General features: G+C 47.1%; 2 protein-coding genes across 7 annotated transcripts in view; one reads left to right on the top strand and one right to left on the bottom strand.

The window, feature by feature from the left end:
• The window catches only part of DLGAP5 (DLG associated protein 5), a 29,598-nt gene extending 21,841 nt beyond the window's left edge, over positions 1–7,757 (bottom strand). For 2 of the 3 annotated variants that reach the window (XM_087748086.1, XM_087748087.1), the window contains exons 1-2: positions 7,378–7,757; positions 6,966–7,141 (exon numbers count right to left, since the gene is read on the bottom strand). In XM_087748086.1, coding sequence (XP_087604212.1) covers positions 6,966–7,096 — 131 coding nt within the window. In that variant the 5' untranslated portion in view covers positions 7,097–7,141; positions 7,378–7,757. Of the gene's footprint in view, positions 1–1,752; positions 1,885–6,965; positions 7,142–7,377 lie in introns of those variants that run through there. The other variant, XM_009472689.2, reaches the window with a different exon arrangement.
• Positions 7,758–7,926: 169 nt separating this feature from the next.
• The window catches only part of FBXO34 (F-box protein 34), a 40,827-nt gene continuing 28,305 nt past the window's right edge, over positions 7,927–20,448 (top strand). For 2 of the 4 annotated variants that reach the window (XM_087748090.1, XM_087748088.1), the window contains exon 1: positions 7,929–8,069. The gene's annotated coding sequence lies outside the window, so the exon portion shown is untranslated. Of the gene's footprint in view, positions 8,070–20,448 lie in introns of all 4 variants that reach the window. The other 2 variants (XM_087748089.1, XM_087748091.1) reach the window with 2 other exon arrangements.

Raw genomic sequence — 20,448 nt, 5'->3', positions numbered from 1 at the left:
AAGTGCTTGGAATAGATACGGGAGGTAACGTATGAGTCAGAAATCTAAATGGGTATATTTTGCTTTTTTTCCAATACATTCAGTGCTGCAGGAAAGCAAAATGGTCACTGGAAGGGTAAATGAGCAAATGCGAATAAAAAGCTAAACTCAGCTTAAAGCACTCAAATCTGAGACTGGATCTTTTCCACATAACCCTGGAAGAGCTGGTGCATGGCAGTGCCACCCGATTTGTGACTGACTTACATTTCATCCTGCATCTTACATTCCACCTTTCAGAAATCGATTAAAAGATGCCACTTAATTAGTAATGATTGCAAATGATCAGACTAACTCTACTGTAGTTCATAGGTCATATTTCCCTTGCTTTACGTGTAAGTGATTAAGGAAGGTTAGTTCGTGAGCATCTCCAGTAACCATCTTTGGACTGATCTCGTTAGTAACTCCCACGGAAAGCCATGAAGAAAACAGTTAGTGGTAATATACCCCTACTATCTACCTCCTAGAAGAAGCAGGCTTTTTGAGCCCAGTGGAGGAAAATAATTCCTAAAAGCAGCAGCTAGCATCAGGTCCCTGTTCTCATCCTCTGTGGACTCACAGGACGAATTCCCTGTGTCTGGGACTCCTTAAACATGCTCTTTAAGTACAGCCACAGTGCTTTCAGAGTGCACGCACAATTTTTAATTCAGTGCCTTAATGGAAGGTAACATACTCTCTATCCACAGGATATACATTGTTATCTATCAGGCAAGCTTACAGAAAGCTGCATTTGCCTTAAACACTGACAAATATTCAACGCATTTAAAGGATTTTTATGCTCCACCTTCTACTTTGAACAGTATTTTCCTAGGTATTGTAGTATAAGTCCACTTAAGGCCTTCTCCCATGAATAAGCCTCAAGAGCAAGCGATCTACCTTTCAATAAGTAATCCTGCAGCTGAATTCATCTGAAACTTGAAGAAGGCAAATACAACGTAAGCAGAGACACAAAGAGACCTTCTCAAAAAGGTCTTATTAACTCATACCCCAGGTCAGCAAAAGCAATGCAACAGATCACCCATGATCTCTTTGGGCTCATTAAAAACGTATGGAATGCTCAATGTCCTCAACATCTCTTTAGGACAAAAAAAATACCTGTCGCCTTTTCTTTCCAGGTTATGGTTTCTGAGTAGTACCTTGCCCAAACAAAAGTTTAGAAGATTAAGTAGAATTTAAATTGGGGTAAATTCACATAAAGACTAGTAGCAGGAAAGGGACAAAGGGCTTCAAAGAAAAGAAAGACTTGGGACTGGCTGGCATATACTACCAAAATTAAAGTTAAAAATGTATAGGATTGGTTTTTATTAAAAAAAAGGGGGGAAAGAACTACTTTTGACCAGCAACGCCACAAGAACCAAAGGCGTAATACGGACGTGAAAAAGATTAAGGCGCACCGTTAGCATTTTTTGCCCGAAGAGCAACAAAGTAGAGCAGGAACCGCAAACATCGCTATTTTTAAAGCAAGAACCCGGTAGGTTCAGGGGCTGAACAAGGTCTGGACCCAAGGGCTTCGAGCCGGGGCCCCGGGGATGACGACGAGCCGACCACCACCTTCCAGCCGCGGCTTCCCCGGCTCCCCACAGCTTTGGCGCCTCAGCCCCTTCTCCGTCACCGCCTCCCCGTGTTTCCAGGCCCGCTGAGAAAGGAGGCACCGCCGCCAGGCCCCGAGGACGAGACACCCCCCCACCCCGGGGCCCGCTCCCAGCCCCGCCGTACCTGTGCCGAGCCCCGGCCTCCTCAGCGACCACAACGCCGCCCGCCTCGGCTCACTTTCAAATCTCACCTCGCAACGCTCATTGGCCAGTCCCGGCCCGCCCGCAGACTCTCATTGGTCCGCTGACGCCTGACCGTTGATGGGCGGTAACGAAATCGCAGAGGGGGCTGTTTACTGGTCACTCGTCATCGCCACGCTTGATACCCATTGGCTACGTTGAGCATTTCCCCCCCCCCGCGCTTGCCGCTCATTGGCTGGCGCAGTGCGGGAGGCGAGGCCGCGTGGGGGTGGGGGAGGCCTTCCCCTGGCGTCCCGCCCGCCGCGGGGGCGCTGCTCTAAGATGGCGGCGGGGGTTCCCCGGCCGCGGGGGAGTCGCTTAGGCCGCGGCCCGGGGTCCGGTGCCCTCACGCTCCGCGGGGGCAGGGTGAGAGGGGCCCGCAGGCCTCCCACCCCTCTCCCGGCGCCCAGGCAGGCCTGGGTCCGTGCTTCAGTGACCGCGCTGTGCCGTCACCTGAGGAACCGAAGCCGGGTTTACACAGGCTTTAAAGGCCCTGGGGTTGTGCCGGGGTTTGCGGCCCCTGTATTCCGTATTTGCTTCGTACCGGCCCTGCGGTTTGCTGGGGGGGATTGTGTTTAATGCGATTTTCATCGACACGACAAGTTTGTTCGGCGTTCGTTTATAAATTGCAAGCTGCAAAATTAAAATGCAAAAATGCTAATGAAGAAACCAGCCGCTTGGTGGCACTGCAAAAATGTAGACGGCATTGGGGGGGGGGGGGGGGGGGGAAGTGTTGCCAAACAGGAAAATGCTGAGCAGCAGGCGTGATGGTAAGCGGCGGAGGACAACCGTGCCTTTCCAACGGCCTAAATGTCAGTAAATTTGTATATAAACGCGATTACAGTGGATGAAGACGGCAGTGAGTGGATGAAAGACCATTCGGTCAGAGCGCAGAGCTGTTCCCCGCAGGAGCGATCCCTCTCGCATCGTTAGAGAGCGGCTCTGCGCGTCACGGATTGTAGCAGTCAGAAAAGTGTCACCCCCCTGGTTCCCTGTGTAGGCTGCCAGGGGTTACAGCAAAGACTCGCAAACATTGACCATCCGGACTAATCCTACAGTCGTTGATTTACTGTAGGATGATACAAGATGAGTATGGAGGCTATTGACTGCTGCCAGGTTCCCCAATGGTACGAATAAGATCCAGTTAAACAACAGAGCCTACGGGAGTTCGTATTTGTAGACTCTGCCCACAAAGCCCAGTCCAGTCCTCAGTGTTTGCTGCTTTTTGTTACTCCCCTCTTTCTCCCAAATCGGTGGAATTTGAGGGCATTCAGCAGTTCCACCTTACGATACCAGGATATAGCCAATGATGTGAGCCATGCTGAACCACAAGTTTTAGGGAAAAGATGAATTTAGGAGTGTCTTCCTTCCAACCAAACCCCAATTTTTCCTTACAGTATACCCGCATCTGAAGCATTCCTTCATACTGAAACAATACTTGTTTGCTCCTCGGAGCATCTAGGCTGGTGCAGTTGCTAATTCCCACTGGTGGATGTTGATAGTGAATTTAGGAAGCGTGGCTGCACTACAGCCGGGGCTTTAATCTCACTAGCTCAACTAACAACATCGGCGATAAGGCGGCAGTATGCGCTTCAAGGCAGACTGGTAACCCGAGTACCTCACCCGGGTCCTTGGCAGGCTCAGGCCCTGCCGTGCACCTTCGCTGGCGGTTACCTGAGCTCGCTGGGTTAACGCCAGAATGGGTTTCCTTAACACACCGCGGTGACACCTTCCACTGGCGGTATCTAGGTCGCCGCAAGGGTCTTGATGTATTTGAATAACACCATGATTTTAAAGTATTGCAGTGTCACTTTAAGATAAAACAGTAATAATTTTTTTCAGCCAAATTCCTGATGGCTGCTGATGTTATTGTTAAAAGGAATAAACATAATACCATTTAATAGAGGTAAACAAGCAATATGACTATATAAACTCATTATCCTGTACAGATATTACACATACCTGAAAGATTAACCGTGTCATTCTCATACAGTCCTGATGATTTTATGATAATATGCCTACATTTTAGCCACTGAAGCTTTGAGAACCAATTTGAATTTAGCTACTTCTTGACAATACAACTGTCACTATCGGACACATTTTGTACCAAGGAGATCATTATGTGGAAATCTGCTAACTTGCTGTTTCTACTCTTCTTTTGTTCACGTGGGATATTGTTCTTTGCGAGGGTAATTCTTCCTACCCTTGCATAAATGCACCTTACTGAAGAGCAATATGGAGCACGTAGGGAAACCTGTCTCCAAATTTAGCCTTGAAATAATTACAATTTCTGAATATATTTTTGGTGAAAGTTCAGGCAAATGGAGTTATAAAGCTGTAGCCCGCAGCGCCACTTACTTGCCACTTGCAGAGTCAAAGAAAAGCCTCTGTAGGCAAACTACTGTATGTGGAGCCCAGCACTGCCAAATTTAATTGATAAATTGTCCTCCTGCCAAATTTAATTGATAGCCTCTTGATCAAGTCTTGTGCAGCAAAACCATTACAGCGCGTTGGCTGTTGTTCCCACTTCTGCTTATGCTTTTCATCTGAAGTGGTCGGTAGTTTAAAAAAAAACAGAAGACATTCTAAGAGCAGAAAACAGAAGCTAAATTCCTGTCTTACAACAACTAGGAAACACAGTTAAGCCTTCTGCTGCATTTTCTTGCTCTGTTCTTTGGGTTTCGTTTTGCACAGCAGCATGTTTTTAACAGGAGTGCGAGACAGCCACCCGCCAAACCGTAGCGAGGCGGGTATGGTCCGAGCAGGGAGGAGAGATACACATTTGGACTTTCACCAGGAGGAGTTTGGAGAGCCTCTTCCCTTTCCTGGGTATTTGCTCTAACACCTAGATTAGCACGTACAACAAACGATATCAAATGCAGCCCGCGGTGTTAGAAAGGAATTGGTAACCTTGTTCTGTTCCTTCCAAGTGCACTTACAGGCTCCTACCCCCCAGATGTGTGGGCCCGGGACTCCACGCTGCCGGAAACACCTACACGCTGGCTATGCAAAGCAAGTCTAATACATCTCGTTTGATGTTTCCTGCAACCAGTTCTCTGCTGGGTAGGCAGGAGGTTCCACTCGCCCTTGGGAGGTGGCTAACGCTCTCCGGGCTATAAATAGAAAGATGAGGTACCCGACTCTGGGTATTACATTGCACTCTGGCAGCCTGATACCTAATAGCAAGATGTTGTAGCACATTTATAAGCTCCCAGCTTTCACTGGAGCTAGTCTAAAATGCAAACTAGCAATCTTATAATGCAAAGTACAGTTGGAAACAAAAGCCTGAGTAGTTTTTATCTCGGCATATCTTCACATCCTCTGTTATTGACACCGAATGTTCCCTGCTGTTACAGATTTCAGTCACAAACCCGCTCTAGCACTACAGGTGAAAGCATCCTGCAGCTGGTTTCGTCCTCCAAGGCCCAAAGCCACATTCTTAAGGAAATCACATTTGTTCCCAAAGAGACTCAAACCTTGTTGGTTTTCTTCCATGGGGAAGAGGGGAGCAGGAATTAACCCACGAACAAATGCTGGATTCAACCATAAGCCACTGCTGAGTTGAGACCAAACTTTGTGTTGTTTCCAGGGCCTTTGGAGTGGGTTACCTTGGGTGAATTGTACTTTTATCCCCCTTAGCAAAAGCAGATGAAGAAACCACTTAGTGCAGTGGTATTAGATGATGTTTTGGCAGCGTTAAGTGGGTTTCTAATTGAGTTAGGCCAGGACCATTGCGTTTTCATTTGAAACAAGCATCCTTTTCCCTAGCTTAGACAAGACTTCTAGTATTTTATTATTTTGGCTTAAAACCTTCATGTATTTTTTCTCAGCATGCATCTCCCTTGTGTCTCCATTGCCCAGAAGGAGAAAACTTGTATGGAAGCTGGATGTGACTGCTGGAGTTAAGTGTTTCACGGCTAAAACAAATAGAAAGTCGATAAGGAACAGCCTGGTTTAGAGAGTACAACAGCGCAAGGCTTTGAGGAATATGACCGTTAATTAAGATGGAAACAATAAAAGAGTTATAACGACTTGGTTAATCCTATGTACTCTGACAGAGTTAAACTTCTCCAGGTCTCCGATAAGATAGGACAGGTTTTCTTTATCTATGTTTTTTTTTAATGTTCAAGGCTACAGAAATGCAAAAGTGCCAGATGGCCATGTAAGCTAAACAATGTGCAAAATCTTTCTTATATTATCACTAAATGCCCTGGGGGGGGCAGGGGGAGAAAGGTTATTTAATCATTAGAATTCACTTAGCAGCAAATGGCATTTAGCTGTCTTTATCAACTTACAACAAAAGACTGGGTCTGTAGCGTTGTGGGGCCTTTTTCTAATATGACAGGGCACATATTTCGTTCCCCTTTAAGTCATCTTGCGTGTCAGTGTGTGTCACTGAACTGTGGTACTGTGCTAGTAATTAGGTTTTTTTGACACGTGCACAAAAATATCACCATGGTCCTATACCAAAACACAGAATTTTCCCCTGGAACACATGAAGCTACTGTGTCAGCAGCAGCAGCTAAATCCCGTTGTTGTTCTGGCGTTTTGTTACGGTCCAGAGGAGAAAGTACTGGAGGGATGAGGAACTGTAGGTTCTGTTTTCCATCCTGTCACTGATCTGATATTTGACCTTCAGCAATTCATTTTACCTCCATCTTCCCTCCTGTCCTCGCTTCGTCTTTGCACATAGCGGCCGTAGTCAACAGGGACTCCAGAGACTTTGGGAGATTCACCTCAGCCATCTGAGATGCCATGTTAATGTGATCCCGTGCCTTGGCTAATTAGCTCTGCCCCTCGTCAGGACTACTGCGGCACAGTGCTGTGCTGACACACTTACGCTGCTTTTTAGCTTGACAACGCTCCCACTGATCTTCTCGCAGTATTGCATTACACAGAGTAAGTAGTGTCTCCTCTGTTTGGTTTGCTAGCTAGGTTTGCTATTCCTGCTCTCACCCTGGATCATCTGCGGTCCCCCGCGGGGACCTGCATCCCTCCTGCTTCCCTCTAAGCAGAAACAAACTACTGAAATCTTCTGAGGAGGGGGAAGGGTCCTTCTTGCAATAACCCCTTAGGCTCAAGCTACCATCTGGTGCCACCACTCAATTCCCCTTTTCCCAATGCCTCCCCTTTGCATTTCACTCTTGTTCTCTATACCTTTGGTTTCGGAGGATTTCAACGGTGCCCATCTCTTTCTCCCTGCAGACCGAGGGCTTTGCGAGGATGGCACAGAGAAGATGGCTGGGGCGATGCCCAGGGTCTGCGCAGCTCTGCCTCCCAGGATCCATCTACACCAGAAAGCAGCCCATGTTTTCCTCCGTTGAGGGCAGCATCTGCACGGATGATGGCAAAGGGTATTTAGTGATTGTGCCGGGGAGGCAACGTTGGCAAAACAAGCTCGCTGGCAAGGCTGGCACCGCGCTGGTGGGGTCCCAGTACCCTTCGCACTCCCAGTAACCTCCCAGCAGCTCTTTTAGCCCTACAGTCAGGAGTTAAGTAGATTTTAAAGCCAGAAGGTCTATCAAAGGAGCTTCTTTGGCCTCCTGCAGAGGACTGTATAGATTTTTACCCTGTTATCACCGTATTAGATCCACTCGTAAGCTGCCGGTGCCAGGCAGAGGGCTGGGAGCTGGCACCCCCGTTGCTTTCAGTGCCATGTTGGTCGCTGAACCTCACAGCAACCGGCACCTGGGCATCGAGGTCCGAGCCTGGAGGCACCAGGGCGAGCAAGGCTGCGGGGGCCCTCACGCCTGCCAGCGCTGGGGGCTACGGGGAGGCCTCGACCCTGCCGGTCCCCGGCCTTCAGCCCGCAGGCCGGGACCCCCCGGGCCTGGCCCCGCTCTGAGGAAACCGCGGAGGCCCTGAGGAGAGCTCCGGGCCCGGGAAGGGCGGCGGAGATGGAGCCCTGAGGAGACCCGAGAGGCCCCGACTCGGGCCCCCGACCCCTGCGGTGCCCGCCCGGCGCTGCCTGGCGCGGCGGGGCTGCCGGTGCCTGGCACGGCGCGGGGGCGGCCGGCGGTGCCGCGACCCTCCCCGGCGGGCCCGGGCCCGTCCCGCCCCGCTCCGCCCCGGGCGCGGATTGGCGAGGCCGGTGCGGCCCCTCCCGCCGCCGCGGCTGGGCGCAGGGGGGATCCGGCCGCTCCGCTCCGCGCCGAGCCCAGCCTGGCGGCTCCGCGCAGCTCGCCGCCGCCGGGACGCCTCCTCCTCCTCCTCCTCCTCCTCCTCCTCCTTCCCGCGGGAGCGCGACCGGCCCCGCTCCCGGTAGGCTTCTCGCAGGAGGGCGGGAGGGAGGGCGGCCGCTCGGCTCGGCTCGGCTCGGCTTGGGGCCGCGGGCAGGTGGGCGGCGAGCAGGCCCCGCACGCACCGCCCGCTCTCCCGACCGGCCATGGCGGCTGCGGGGGCCGCCGAGGGGCCGCTGGCCGCCCGCCGGACGGGGCTGCGCGGCGCCGGGCCCCGCGGAGGGCACCGGGCCTCCTCGCTCCCTCAGCGCGGCGCCTCCCCGCCGCCGGCCGCCCCTTCTCGGGTTTATTTTATTTTATCCCCGGTGCTCCCGTCCGCGCCGGCACCCTTCTCGCCGCCTCCCCGGGGAGGGGGTTTATCGGGATTCCCCCGTCGTGCCCCCTCCGCGGCTCCGCTGGCAGCGCTCCCGTGGCCTTCCCGCCGGCCGGCGGGCCTGACAGCGGGAGCCCGCGGTGAGGGGGAGGGAGCCCTCCGCGGGTGCCGGGTCCCGTCCCCGCCGCAGGGCCCGGGCCCGGCGTGCGGGGCGCCCGGCGCCTCTTCACCCTCCCCGGCGCTTGCACCACGCCATCGTCCCCCGCGGCCGACCCACGCGTGGCTGAGGGCAGCCTGCCCGGGCGGGGGTCGGCCTAACCCCCCGCTTCGTGCGGGTGGCGGGCTCTTCGTGGGCCTGCGGGCAAGCAGACAGGGTTCTTCTTTAAAAAACAAACCTCCAAACCCCACGTATTTTTCCCCAAATTTTGATCTGAGCACTGTCACTTCCTGATGGTGTTTGCTGCACGGCTTACCCCGTGCTTCGTGCCTCTGCCAGCCTTTCAGAGGAGGGATTGTGAAGCTCGGTGAACATCAACAATGATCCAAAAATAAAGCTTTAATCGTTATTAGATATTGTAGATAATACCACTAATAACGCATTCACGTGGGGATGGTGTAAGAACCTAAGGAAAGGTTAAAAGTACAATTATGGTGGAAGTGATTCCTTCTCAAAATTACTTCCTTCAAGGCCTTACTGGAAACAGTAAGTGTAGCTTTTAATTTCTTCAGTAAACTGAGGACATTGACTTGTGTCGTGTGGCTTCCAGCTGGAAAAAAAATGTCCTTCTGTCAGCCCGAGAGGTGGCTCTGACGCTTGTCCTGCGAGGGGCTTTGTACAACGCTCAACGGCAGCCTATGTCTCGCTGCTCTGCTTTTAAATAACCGGCTGGGATGGGGCTGTAGAGCACAGCCGCAGCGGCTCGGGGTTCGTTGAGGGCTGCAGAACCCGCCTGCAAAGCTGGGTAAATACTCCAGTGGTTAACCCTGCTGTGCTGCCTGCTATCTTGGCCACGCCATGGCTCTCGGTATCCAGTTTTGGTAGCCTGAGATAGCCAGGCTAGCTTTGAACCGGCTAACGTGTGGCGCAGACTCGAGTTCTGAGTCTTAATGAGTGTTTGCGTAGTGCTTTGTGTTTTCTCGGATGAAAGGTTTTACATAATTGGCCATTATAATTGTCTGTCACCCCTAGAGAAGAGCCAAAAAAAAAAAAAAATAAGCGTGGAGGTGGGCAGTTGTTTTGGAAGTCCAAAGTCTAAACCTGTAAATGCCTGTACGTTGTTAATGTTGTTACTGCTTAACGTGGAGACAGCAAAATGACTGACTAAAAAAAAATAATGTAGTTCTGCTCCCCTTTTGAGCCGTTTGAACAGCATCGTCCAGACAAATGACGTCCTGCTTACATTTGAGCTATTTGGTCTTCAGTGCCCAGAAGAAATCCTAATGTGACTCCAGTTGCACCAGTGTTGCCTGTTTAGTTTTTTTTTTTTTTAAATTTTAATTTTTTTTCCCTTGAAATCTTAACTGGAAGCCTTTTACAGTGTTTTGATTCCTTTTTAATAAATGGCTAATCCCTTGCTGCAGGGGATGGGAGTGTTTTGAATGCAGCGGTTTTGGGTCCAGAGGGAAGGGGGAAGGGAGAGCCTTGTATTGCTTTCCAGCAGCCACCCACCTTCCCCGGGTCCGAGTGAAAGAGCCTTATTGACTGGTTTTGAAGGTAACGTACCCAATTCTCCCCTTACATGCTAAAACCATAAATTTGCTGTAGCGCAGAGCCTTTCAGGGAAAGAAATGGAATGTCGGGGAGTTCTGGGCTTCATCACGAGCAGCCTGGTAACAAAGGCAGTGTCTGTTAATTGCGTCGCACTTATCAAAATCTCCCCTTCTAATGACAAAGTTCCATTTTAATAGGTGTAAAAAGTTGTAGGATTTGATTTAATACCAGTGTCTTAAAATCATCTTGCACACTCCGTGTGACTAAGTTGTCTCTTTCATATTTAATTGGAGAACGAGCAGGGGTTGAGGAGGAAGCTGTGTATGTTTCACTTGCACTAAATGCTCTTTAAAATCTCTTCTCCATTTAGATAAGGATCACGAAGAAGCGCGAGTGACTTGCCAAGTGCTAAGCTGCGACTAATTTTCTTATCGGCATATAAAACATCTTTGTGTGTCCCTTAAAATTGGAGGCTCGTCTTGTAGCGGGCTGCCGACGTGTACCACGGCGGTGGTGAGCTCTCTGCGGCTTGAATGGCAGCGAGAGCGTGTGTTCATGGAGACTTGCCTGTGGTTCCCGTGCCAGGAAGGGCTGCGGTTTTGGGGTGCAGAGGTGCCAAGGTCGATTTCTGGTGCTGTGAAGTTGAATACTGTGTAGTAGACACATAATACTACCTAGGTACTAACTGTCCCTGAGGTTCCAGGTGTCAACACGTTCATCGTAAGGTGTTATTTTCACTTCTTGCTGCCCTGTAGCATAACAAAACAAGCAATTTGGTGTCATTCTCAAATACCAGTTGCTTTATTACCAGCAGATATGGCAAATTTCAGTATTCCCGTTGCAGGTTTGATACCTGGTTTCAGAGAAGATAGCAGCTTCTCTTGTACCCGGTAGTCGAGCCTGTAAGGAAAACATAGGACTGGTCCTAAGCCTATGATTAAAGCTAGTGTAGCTTTGAAGCATGCATCTCTTGTCCCTGAATGCTTCTTTTTTTGGCTCTTGTGGATTATTTGGTCATGGGATGTATTACTAGGTGTTCCTATCCATACATTTAAGCTTTTAAAGGAGATCTTAGTTTACTGAAAGTTGCTGGTTAGAGATCAACTTTCCAGCTTTGTAAGCTCTGCAGTAAGGAGGGCACAGGAATGCTGCTTTAGTATGTGGGGCTGCTCAGTTTTTATTTGTACCATATTTACTGGGTTTGTTTTCTAAGCTATTTTGATTCTATTAACTTATTAAACTTAGAATTTATTAAAGTCAGTGTGACAGACTTTTTTTAATGTCTGAATGTTGTCCTTCTCTTTAATGTCCTTTTTTTTCACCCCAAAAATATGAATTGGGATAATTGCCCATAGTGCAGATTCTGGCTGTAGTTGTGGGGTTTGTATTTGGAATTTGCGTTTGTAGTTGCGGAATTTGCGTTTATTCCCCAAATAACTTTTTTGTCTGGTTGTGGAAGGGGAATATCTGCTGTCTCGCTTGCTAATCCCGCTGTTGCAGTCTCATGCCTAGAACGTAACTGGAGATGGATTTACCACTGTAAGCATGATGGTTGGTTTTCATCTAGCTTTTTTGGGTATCAAAAGCAGAGAAATCGCAGCAGGACTGGCTTTGGTATGGGGTGGGCTTGTGCGACTCCCATCAACGATACTCGCTTGGACAGCCAGTTCACGGTAAAACCTGGGTGTCTGCAGCGTCATTGCAGTGGGCGTCGGAGGCAGATGGATTAAATATAGCCCAGGTATGCCTAAACATGTTGCAGTTGCACCTCCTGTTGCAGTACATATGTATGTTTACATAGATCACCTTCCTACGCATCGGAGGTTCAACTACCTCTTTTGTAAGTGAGTTGCTGCTGGGCAGCCACATGACTACTTAATGCTGTTTTGAGAGTAAAAATACACTACAGAGGGACGTGTGAATGGCTGGTGAGATGATGTCAGCTTTAAAAAAAAAAAAAATTATTCAGAAATGGCTGCCTGATATCTTGGGGTGCAGAAAAGAGTGTTCTTTTCCATATGATTTAAAAAAAAAAAAAAAAAGGTACCCCACTTCAGAAGCTGCTATGTCTGCAGTTCATAGCAAAGTAATGGCATTTAGGTAGCACGGAGGCTGAATTTCCACCATTTAAAATCTTCCTGTCCTAATGTGCCATTCTGTACAGTGCTTGGAAGCTAATATACAATGTTCTTCTGCCTTGCAGCAAAACAACTAGTGATTAAAAATTCAGCAGATGTTGTGGTTCCCTTAACTACTTGTTCTTGCATCATTCAGGTCATATCACACAATTAATGTTGCTAATGTTCAATCTAGCTTTTTTTGTTCTAAGAATGAAAATTATCTGAACTACCATGGGATTTACGGAACTGTTTTGGCAGGAACTGGGCTATGCAAAGTAAATTATTCAGAACTGTTTTCAACCTTCCCCTAACTTGGAGGATCTCCTTTTGATTTCTCAAATATGATTTGTTCGTGCCAGACAGGGCTTTCATTTCTGCAGCTTTTCTCACTTTAAAAATCGAAGTGTTTTCTTTTGATTGCTTTGAGATAAATGAGACTCCCTAGTTGAGAAGGCAGGGGGAAAATCAGCACGATAGGTATAAGTGCTTGCTTTCGTACTTAAACTCAGTATTTCATTTGGCCACAGAAGTATTTTTGTATGAGAATTCTGGTTTTGTTTCGGGCAGGGTTTCTACTGCTTTCAGTACATCTACTTTTAATTTGCACAATTTTGGTTAATAGGATTCAATCCAGTGTGTCACTTACTTGACTTTTAAATTAGAGTTCAACTTTGCTTTCCGCTCCCTATGTTCCTTTAATTATGTAGGTTTTGGGTTCTTTTTGTAGCACGCACAGCTTCTGGAAACCTTTTCTGGGCTGCTTGGAGCTACAAAGCAATGTTCGTGTAGCAAGACTTGCGGCTTGGTTTCACTTCCTCCGCCACCTTTCTGTTCGGAAGCTGGTGCCTGTGCGGCACGAGAAGAAGCCTATCCTCTCCCTCCGTGCCGAGCGCAGTAGCTGTGGTTTTAGTTGACCTCCTTGCACTTTCTCAGGACTTGTCTGCTGATGCTTGCGGTAGGAGGTTGGATGCTCCCAGGTGGGTGCCCTCTAAACTGGTTGCACGCATTGACACACATCTTTATGGATCGTGCTGCTATAAGCATGATATAAATACCAAGGTTAAGGCAGGCAAGCAACTGGGAAAAGTTGCTGGGTCTTTCAGTGTCTTTGAGAGTAACTTGCTGTACTGGGGCAGCTCTTGGCTCGAGCGCTTGAGAGAAACTAAATTCAGAATGTGGAACGCAGGTGGAGTATTTTGGTCAAGGGCACAGACGCGGTTCAGCCATCGCTCAGTGCGTTGCTGCAGGTAGCTTGAGCCTAACAGGGCTTAGGAGAAGGCTGCGTCTTTCTAAGCATGAAGTGACAGATCAGTAATAGGAATGGAAAAGGCGGGTTTGTGCGTTACAGTATATGATACACAACATATCATGGAGACGCCTGTAAACCAGGTTTCGGAGAAGTAACGGGTAAAAGCTGGAGACTTTCAGTTTATGCACGTTGTTTGAGCTTGCAATTTGGATGGCTTTTTGTGATCTGTCAATTAGCACATCAGGAGGATGTCTTTTTAGTCCAGGCAGACATTTTTCTTCGGAAAAACCTGTTTGGCCTATTAACGCTAATGTACTTTGAGAGAACTTGTTTCAGCTAAATTGTCGGCAGATAGTCAACCGGTTTGAAAAATGAATTATTAAATATGTAAACCCTCCCCCAGCCTCTTTAGTGTCTTGTTTAGAATGATGGAAAAGGAAGGATTCAAATTGGTTTTTGCATGTTCCTGATGCCACGTTTGCATATATCCAATATGTCGTACTTGCAGAATTGATATTCAGGATAATATGTTTAATCTCTGATTGCAAAAAATAACTTCACACGCAGCTAATTCCATCTGCTGGAAAAATAAGAGCGAGGCTAACTTCATCACTTATTTGGGACCCGTTTTTTGCTGTGCTAATTACTATGTATGAACTTTGGAAATTTGCATAATTTTTTGGCAAACCTAAGCGGCAGCCATTTAATTCAGAATTCTATTAACTTTAAACATGCCTAGCAACTCCTCAGCTACTTCTAGCTCATTTTGTATTTTTGGTGTTTTACAAGCTTTGATTTAGTAAGCTTCAGTAACATTTTTTTTTTTCTCTCCTTGAAATGACTTATATATATAACACCAGCTTGCTGCCATTTCCAGTAACTTGCAACCTGCAATCTAATGCAGAATTCCTTCCGTCGTTCAAATAAAAAAAAGTGTTGAAATTAAGTTCTCATAAACCTAATGCTAGAACAGTAAAATTAGAAACTAGGTTTCGGTTGCTCTTCTGCAGTGTGAGAAGAGCACTGGAAATGTTTTAGGTGTAGATGGTTTTCAAAAAAGTAACCTTGGGGAAACTGGGGCATGTCAAGTCTGGTTCTACTTCTGTTAAAAGCTGGTCTCATGATGTGAATTCTTATATCCAAACTCTTTGGAGCTTAAAATCATCACTGCAGATAGCTACTAAATGTTCTGTCTTCCTAAAAGGCTGGATTTTGACACATTTTCAGCTTCTCAAGGTTTCTAGCAGTGCCTTTTCCACTTGGTTTGCTTTTACTCCTTTTATTGGTTTTGCTGGTTGGCAGTCAGGGGAAGCGTATAATGTGTAAAATATTACAATGTTTGGAATTTTATAGTAAAAGATACTGTCTGCTTTATTGGAATGTTGTTATCTACTGACTAATTTTCTTTTGGATGCAATATACTGGATTAATTTTAAAATGTGAACTGTTCTTTCTGTGTTACAGTCTTAGCCCGCTTTCTGTTTCAGGACCATCAGAAACATCCTATTTTGCTATGTGCAATTGCAGTCCCGTGTCTTTGTCCCTCTTTCCTCCTCCCTCTTATTCCGTTGATCACTTAAGAATGCAGTTTCTTCCTTGGGATGAACAGGGTTATATCGCTAGGCTCTTTAATGCCTCTCTAATTGGCAGAAAGCCAAGCATAAAATCTCGTTCATAAGTCACTCTAGAGATTTCTTTGTAGATGCTGTTATTTTCTTTGCAGGCTAACATCACTGAAAAGATTTCCCCCCCCCCCATGTCTAGACCAGGCATAATTATGTTCATGTGTATGTGTAGGCTTGGGTGTTGCCACTCCACAGCCCAGCAAGCAATTTGAAGTTCTTGGGCAGTTTAAGACCCAAATTTCTTGTAGCATCAAAGGCAGCAGCTATCCGTCTGCATCTAGGTAGATGAAATAATTCTCGGTTGTATCTAAACTTCAAAGACTAACTCATGGCTTGTGCCTGTGGTTTGGCTTTCTGCAATGTGTCGTGCTGGAGGCTATATTTTAGCAAAGAGTTTGGACCCTGGGTTCAAACAGGACTTGCTGTGTACGGAGTGATAGTAGCTAGTGTTGAACTGGGGTTTGTGTTAACCGGCTCACGTGCTTCCAGAGGCAACCCACTTCTCTTTTGATGTATAAAGCTCTTCATTGAGGTCTTTGTTCTGAACTTTGCCTCACCTAAGTCTTTATTGCAGAGCGTAAAAATCCGTTCCATCATGAAGCCTCCACTCTGGCGCTGGGACTGCGAGTCTAATATATTTATGTCTTCAAACCTTTTGTGCTCCCTCCTCTCCTGACTCCTGAGGTTGAGAGAAGCTCCCTGTAAGCACGTATGAGGAGCTGCCCCTTATCCTCCTGCTACTAGGCTGCTCTTGCTTTGGTGTTGCTGCCTATCACGCTGACTGCCGTTTTCTCATTCATTTGCCTTCCTGACCGCCTGCACGTGTCCCCGTCCCGGGGAGAGGACGGCTGTCCCCGCGCAGGGCGTCTGCGCCCCGGGCATTCCACTGCTGAACAGTCATGGTGCGCAAGGTTTGGTAGCTTGAGGCAAATGTCCAGACTTCACAAAATGAACTCTAAGAAAAAAAACCCTTTAAGGAAAGCCTGTCCTCTGGAAATGGGTTTCTAAGACCTCGGTTTAACCATCAGGGCACCAGGGCTTACCATCAAGTGTGGGACAGACTGTTGGTTTCTCACTTTTTTCCCATTTAATTTCCTTTCTAAAGAAGGATGGTACTCTACCGTCGGTTTTTAATGAGGTTGCTTTATCTTAATAAACACATGAATGAAGTGATGCAAAGAGTGCTTGTTTATGCGTCTGAAATCTAAGTAAATCTGTTACCGCTTCTGAAATGTGGGCTGTGGGAGTATTACTGATAGCAATGAATCCATCTTCCATGGTGTTAAGAGAAATTCAGGGATTTTTTTCTTAGAATGCTTATGAGTGTTTTGTTTTTTTTTTTTTTAGATGCAGTAGGACTGCAGATGTAGTCATATTAAAATGTATAATAACTTGTTTTGAATTGGTCTCGCAGCAGAAGCAGTTGGAGAGGTGGCTTTGGTACAAGTGACTGGGAATTCTCTTTTAATGCAGCTTTGCAGCCCGTGCTACGAAGGGGAGCTCAGAGCGGTTTGGGTCACGCTCCCTCCGCCGATGGAGCATGGGATGCCGCTGACAGTGGACTAAACCAGTTTTCCTAATGATTGCTTTAACTGCTTATGGGATTATTAAAATGGTGTCCGCTGATGTGTCAGCTGTAGGCTTCGGGGTAAATTGTAGGATAAATAATAGTAGTTTACATACCTTTGTAGCAAATGCCTGTACAGCATTCTGCATACTCTTCTCGCCTTAAAAGGTTTTTCCCCCCCCCCCTTTTTCTTCTTTTGGATCAGTAGGTGTAATCAGCGAGGAAAGGGTTGTGTATGGATTTTGTGAAGTTAGCACAGCTTCATCCCTGGCCTGACTGAATCCAAGGAAGTGAAGGCACCAGGGTGTCCTGCACGGATGGCTCACTCGTCTTTGGGAAAACATTTTTAAGAGTTTAGGAAGAACTTGACTCAGAAAAAAGTCAAGGAACTTAATCTGAGTGTAAAATTGTTGCCTCTGTAGTGGAGCTATACAGAGCAAGTTCATTGATGTTGCTAGTTGCATTAATATTGGTTTCAGGTTTTTGGTTTGGGTTTTTTTTTTTGTTTGGGTTTTTTGTTTTTTTCTTTTTAAATTCCTTTTTTAGCGCTGGGGGAATCCCCCCCTGTTCCCCAGCCCTCTCTTGTGTTACTTGTGTCACAGCATACCGGTAAGAAATTGTTTTTCATCAGGTGGCTGTCCAGGCAGAACGAAGATGGTTAAGGACAGAGGAGTCTGTCAGGCTGCTTTCCATTTGGAGAAGCCTAGAGATTTAAAAAAAAGAAAAAGTCTGTGATCCCAGATAGAGAAACTTTACTGGGGTATACGTGAGGCAGAGGCTGTTCTGAGGAGGCATGTCTTTAATTAGACCAACTGGTATCGCTGGGGTGGAGGGGAGGATGAGTGAGCTTTTGAGCATGAATAAATGTCAACATATATTTTATCAGAATTGCAGTATGGAAGCAGGGATTTACTGTGAGTTGCCGTTTGGCTTTGGGGTGTCTGGGGCTTTTCTGTGTCTTCCATATATTAGTCGCAGTTATGGAAGAAGCTGCATATACCACTTTGCAAACATAAAGCGCAGCTTTTTAGGGGAAGGTGGGATGTAAATTGCTCAGGTAAAACAAGCCAGTGTTTTCAGGCTGGAGTCAGTAAAGCTAGACAGAGTGCCAGCAAGCGATACCTGTGTCCTGACTTCAATATATTCATATATTCCCTTCACAGTGGTCGTGCCCAGGAGGATTAGTGAGAGATGCCTTAACTTAAAGCTAGTAGGAACAGCAATGATTTTTTTTTTCCTCTGAAAACTGGTGTGCTTTTACCGAACAGCTAAATGCAGGCATGTTGAGCTTAATATATGCATGTGTGTGGGTACTTGAGAAAACATCCCATTAAGTAAACCAGTAAGTTTCTTCTGGGGAGATGCTGTGAATATCGTCTTTGCTGCCAGTCAGGGCCAAGCCAGGCTTGTTAGCAGCTTGTAAGCGACAGCCCTACTTTGCTTTTGGAGGTATTTTAAGTGATGAGGGTAGCAGAGCTGGAGGGAGAGGTGATAATGTCTGTGCTGTTTTTTTTTCTTTTGAGGGGGGGAGGAGGAAGAGGAGATGGGACTAATTGCATACCTTCCCATTCCAGTTACCTCATTACTGGGTAGTCATTGGAGCAGCCCTGCAGTCTGCTCTGATAGCAGTAAGTGGCGTGGCTTGCAGCACTTTAAACAAAACTTAAGTGCTTTTTCCCTGGAGTGAAACTGTAATTTCGTTATGTGAATGTTAGCCAGGACAAAGGTGGTGGGTTTTTTGGTTAGGTTGGGTGGTTTTGGTTTTGGTTTTTTTTTGCATCTGTCATGATGCTTCTCTGGGCTTTGTACTTCTTAGAGGCATGTCCCCAGTGTACGTACCTAAAATACTGTGTTCCCTTACCTGGCAGCTTCAGTTGAAGGCTTTCCCAAGTACTTTGCCAGGTGAAGATCGGTTTAGCTTTGACGTTAGATGTCTCAAAGCGTTTAGATATAAACCAATGAGCGTTTAAATTATATTTCCTTTCCATAGTGATACCTGTTAATTAGTTCCTCTGTCTGCATTAGGCCCTACATAGTCAAGTAAAACAGCCCGAGCACACCTCTGCTGCTGCAGAATAGGAGTCCCTGCGGTGAGAGCGGCCACGTTGATGAGTTTGGAGCAGAACTGCGTAGTTTTGGTTTCCCAGACATGGCTTTAGATGCAACCCATATGATGCAAAAGAGAATTACTGGGCAGAGCTTCAGAGAGGGGTTTTGCCTGTCTTCGAAAGAGGATAAAAGTGCATTTGTGCATCAGGTTGAATCCTGATAAAATGCCTTCTTGGAACTGATGTTTTTGAAAGGTGATGATTTTGAGGTACTGGCTTAAGGCCGTGAGAGCACCACAGACAAGTGCCTGGATTTTGCATCGCGTGGTACTGGGCAAAGCTTAAACTCTTGTCAGGCTAACTTCTCCTGGATTGCCATAGAACTCTTAAATCTGATCTGTTCCTAAACAGACAGCTGCCTGTGCAGTCTGAGCTGCGTACAATTCTTTTTCTCTGCTCTTGACTTGAATGGAAAAGTAGTTTGTTTTCGCATTAAATGGAACTCAACTGTCGCTGCCCCAAAGCGGGTCTGTTCTCGCAGGCTCTGCGTGGACTCCAGGCAGAATGCTTTTGGGTCAGGACGATGGGAGGATGGTAGCCCACTAAGACAGATATTTGTTGATGGGTAAAATATCTTGGGAAATAAAATGTAATACGCTTTTTTTTAATGTTGATAGTTTTTCTAAGTTTGGGCTTGGTTGTATTGGTTGTAACTTGGCCGATAGGGTTGATCGTATAGAGTCACTCGGTATGGATCCAACTGCAGCATTAAGCTCTTGAATAACTTAAGTTGAAGTGATGGTGAATTCGAAAGAATTAGAGTACAAGGCCCCTTAGTCAGGTCTTGCGTTTATAGGGTGGCTTTCAGAGGGAAAGACCCGAAAATGCTTTGCTAACTGGCCTGCGCGTCGTGCACTGGAGTGGATCCATGCTTTGATGAGAACGATATGGTTTCTTTTAATGAGATGAACTGTATTACCTTTTTTTGAGGAGGTATTTATTTATCTATATAGGGGGAAAATACTTTATTCCTGTGAAAATCTGTAGCTGATCAGACTCCTGGATCCATTCGTAGCCACTGATATTGGAGGGACAGGAGGCTGGCAGGTTGGATTGGGTATTGCCTAAATAAAAACAAGGTTCAAGCCTGGAGCGTTATCTGGCAGCAGGGCTGCCCGACCCCCAGGCCACTGGGGAAGTCAACCCAGCCTGTTCCTAGCCACAGTTTCCTTGGGAGAAGGTTGTAGGACATGAGTCTCATGTGGGAGCATGGGTGCCCTGCTGTCTTTTTTGAAGAAGTCTGGGGCCTTGCCTTTGTAGGGAAAAGAAACTAAAGGATTGCCTGCAGTAAGGTTTTTTCATGCTGGTCAACCTGCTCTGAGGGTAATATAGGTGGAAAGGGACTCGCCTATGGACAGGAGGCTCAGCTGGGTGGTGAGGAAGGGTCTGCAAAGCACAGCTCCTTCCTGCGAGTGGGCGAAGGTCCTCCACCTGTACGCTTACGATGAGGGTGAACACCATCGCTTAGAGCAAGAGCTTGGCATCTTTTGTGCTGAGGTGGACTGCTAGCTGATAAAATGGTGTCTCTCACACACGTCTCAAACCCACAGTGCTGGATTCTGCTTTGTTAGTTGTTGAATGGTTGTCTGCAGTTGTGTTCCCTTTCTCCAGTAAAAAAAGCTAATCCTACATCTCAAAATGGTCTGTTTGCCTTCCCAGCGCTGCGCTTAGTATTTTGGAATTGCCCTTGGGTTTGTGCAAGTTGTCG

Source organism: Nipponia nippon, unplaced genomic scaffold (genome assembly GCF_047370975.1).
Source record: "Nipponia nippon isolate SJK-2023a ecotype South Korea unplaced genomic scaffold, ASM4737097v1 scaffold_11, whole genome shotgun sequence".
NCBI lineage: Eukaryota > Metazoa > Chordata > Aves > Pelecaniformes > Threskiornithidae > Nipponia > Nipponia nippon.
This window is presented reverse-complemented; position numbering and strand designations above follow the sequence as displayed.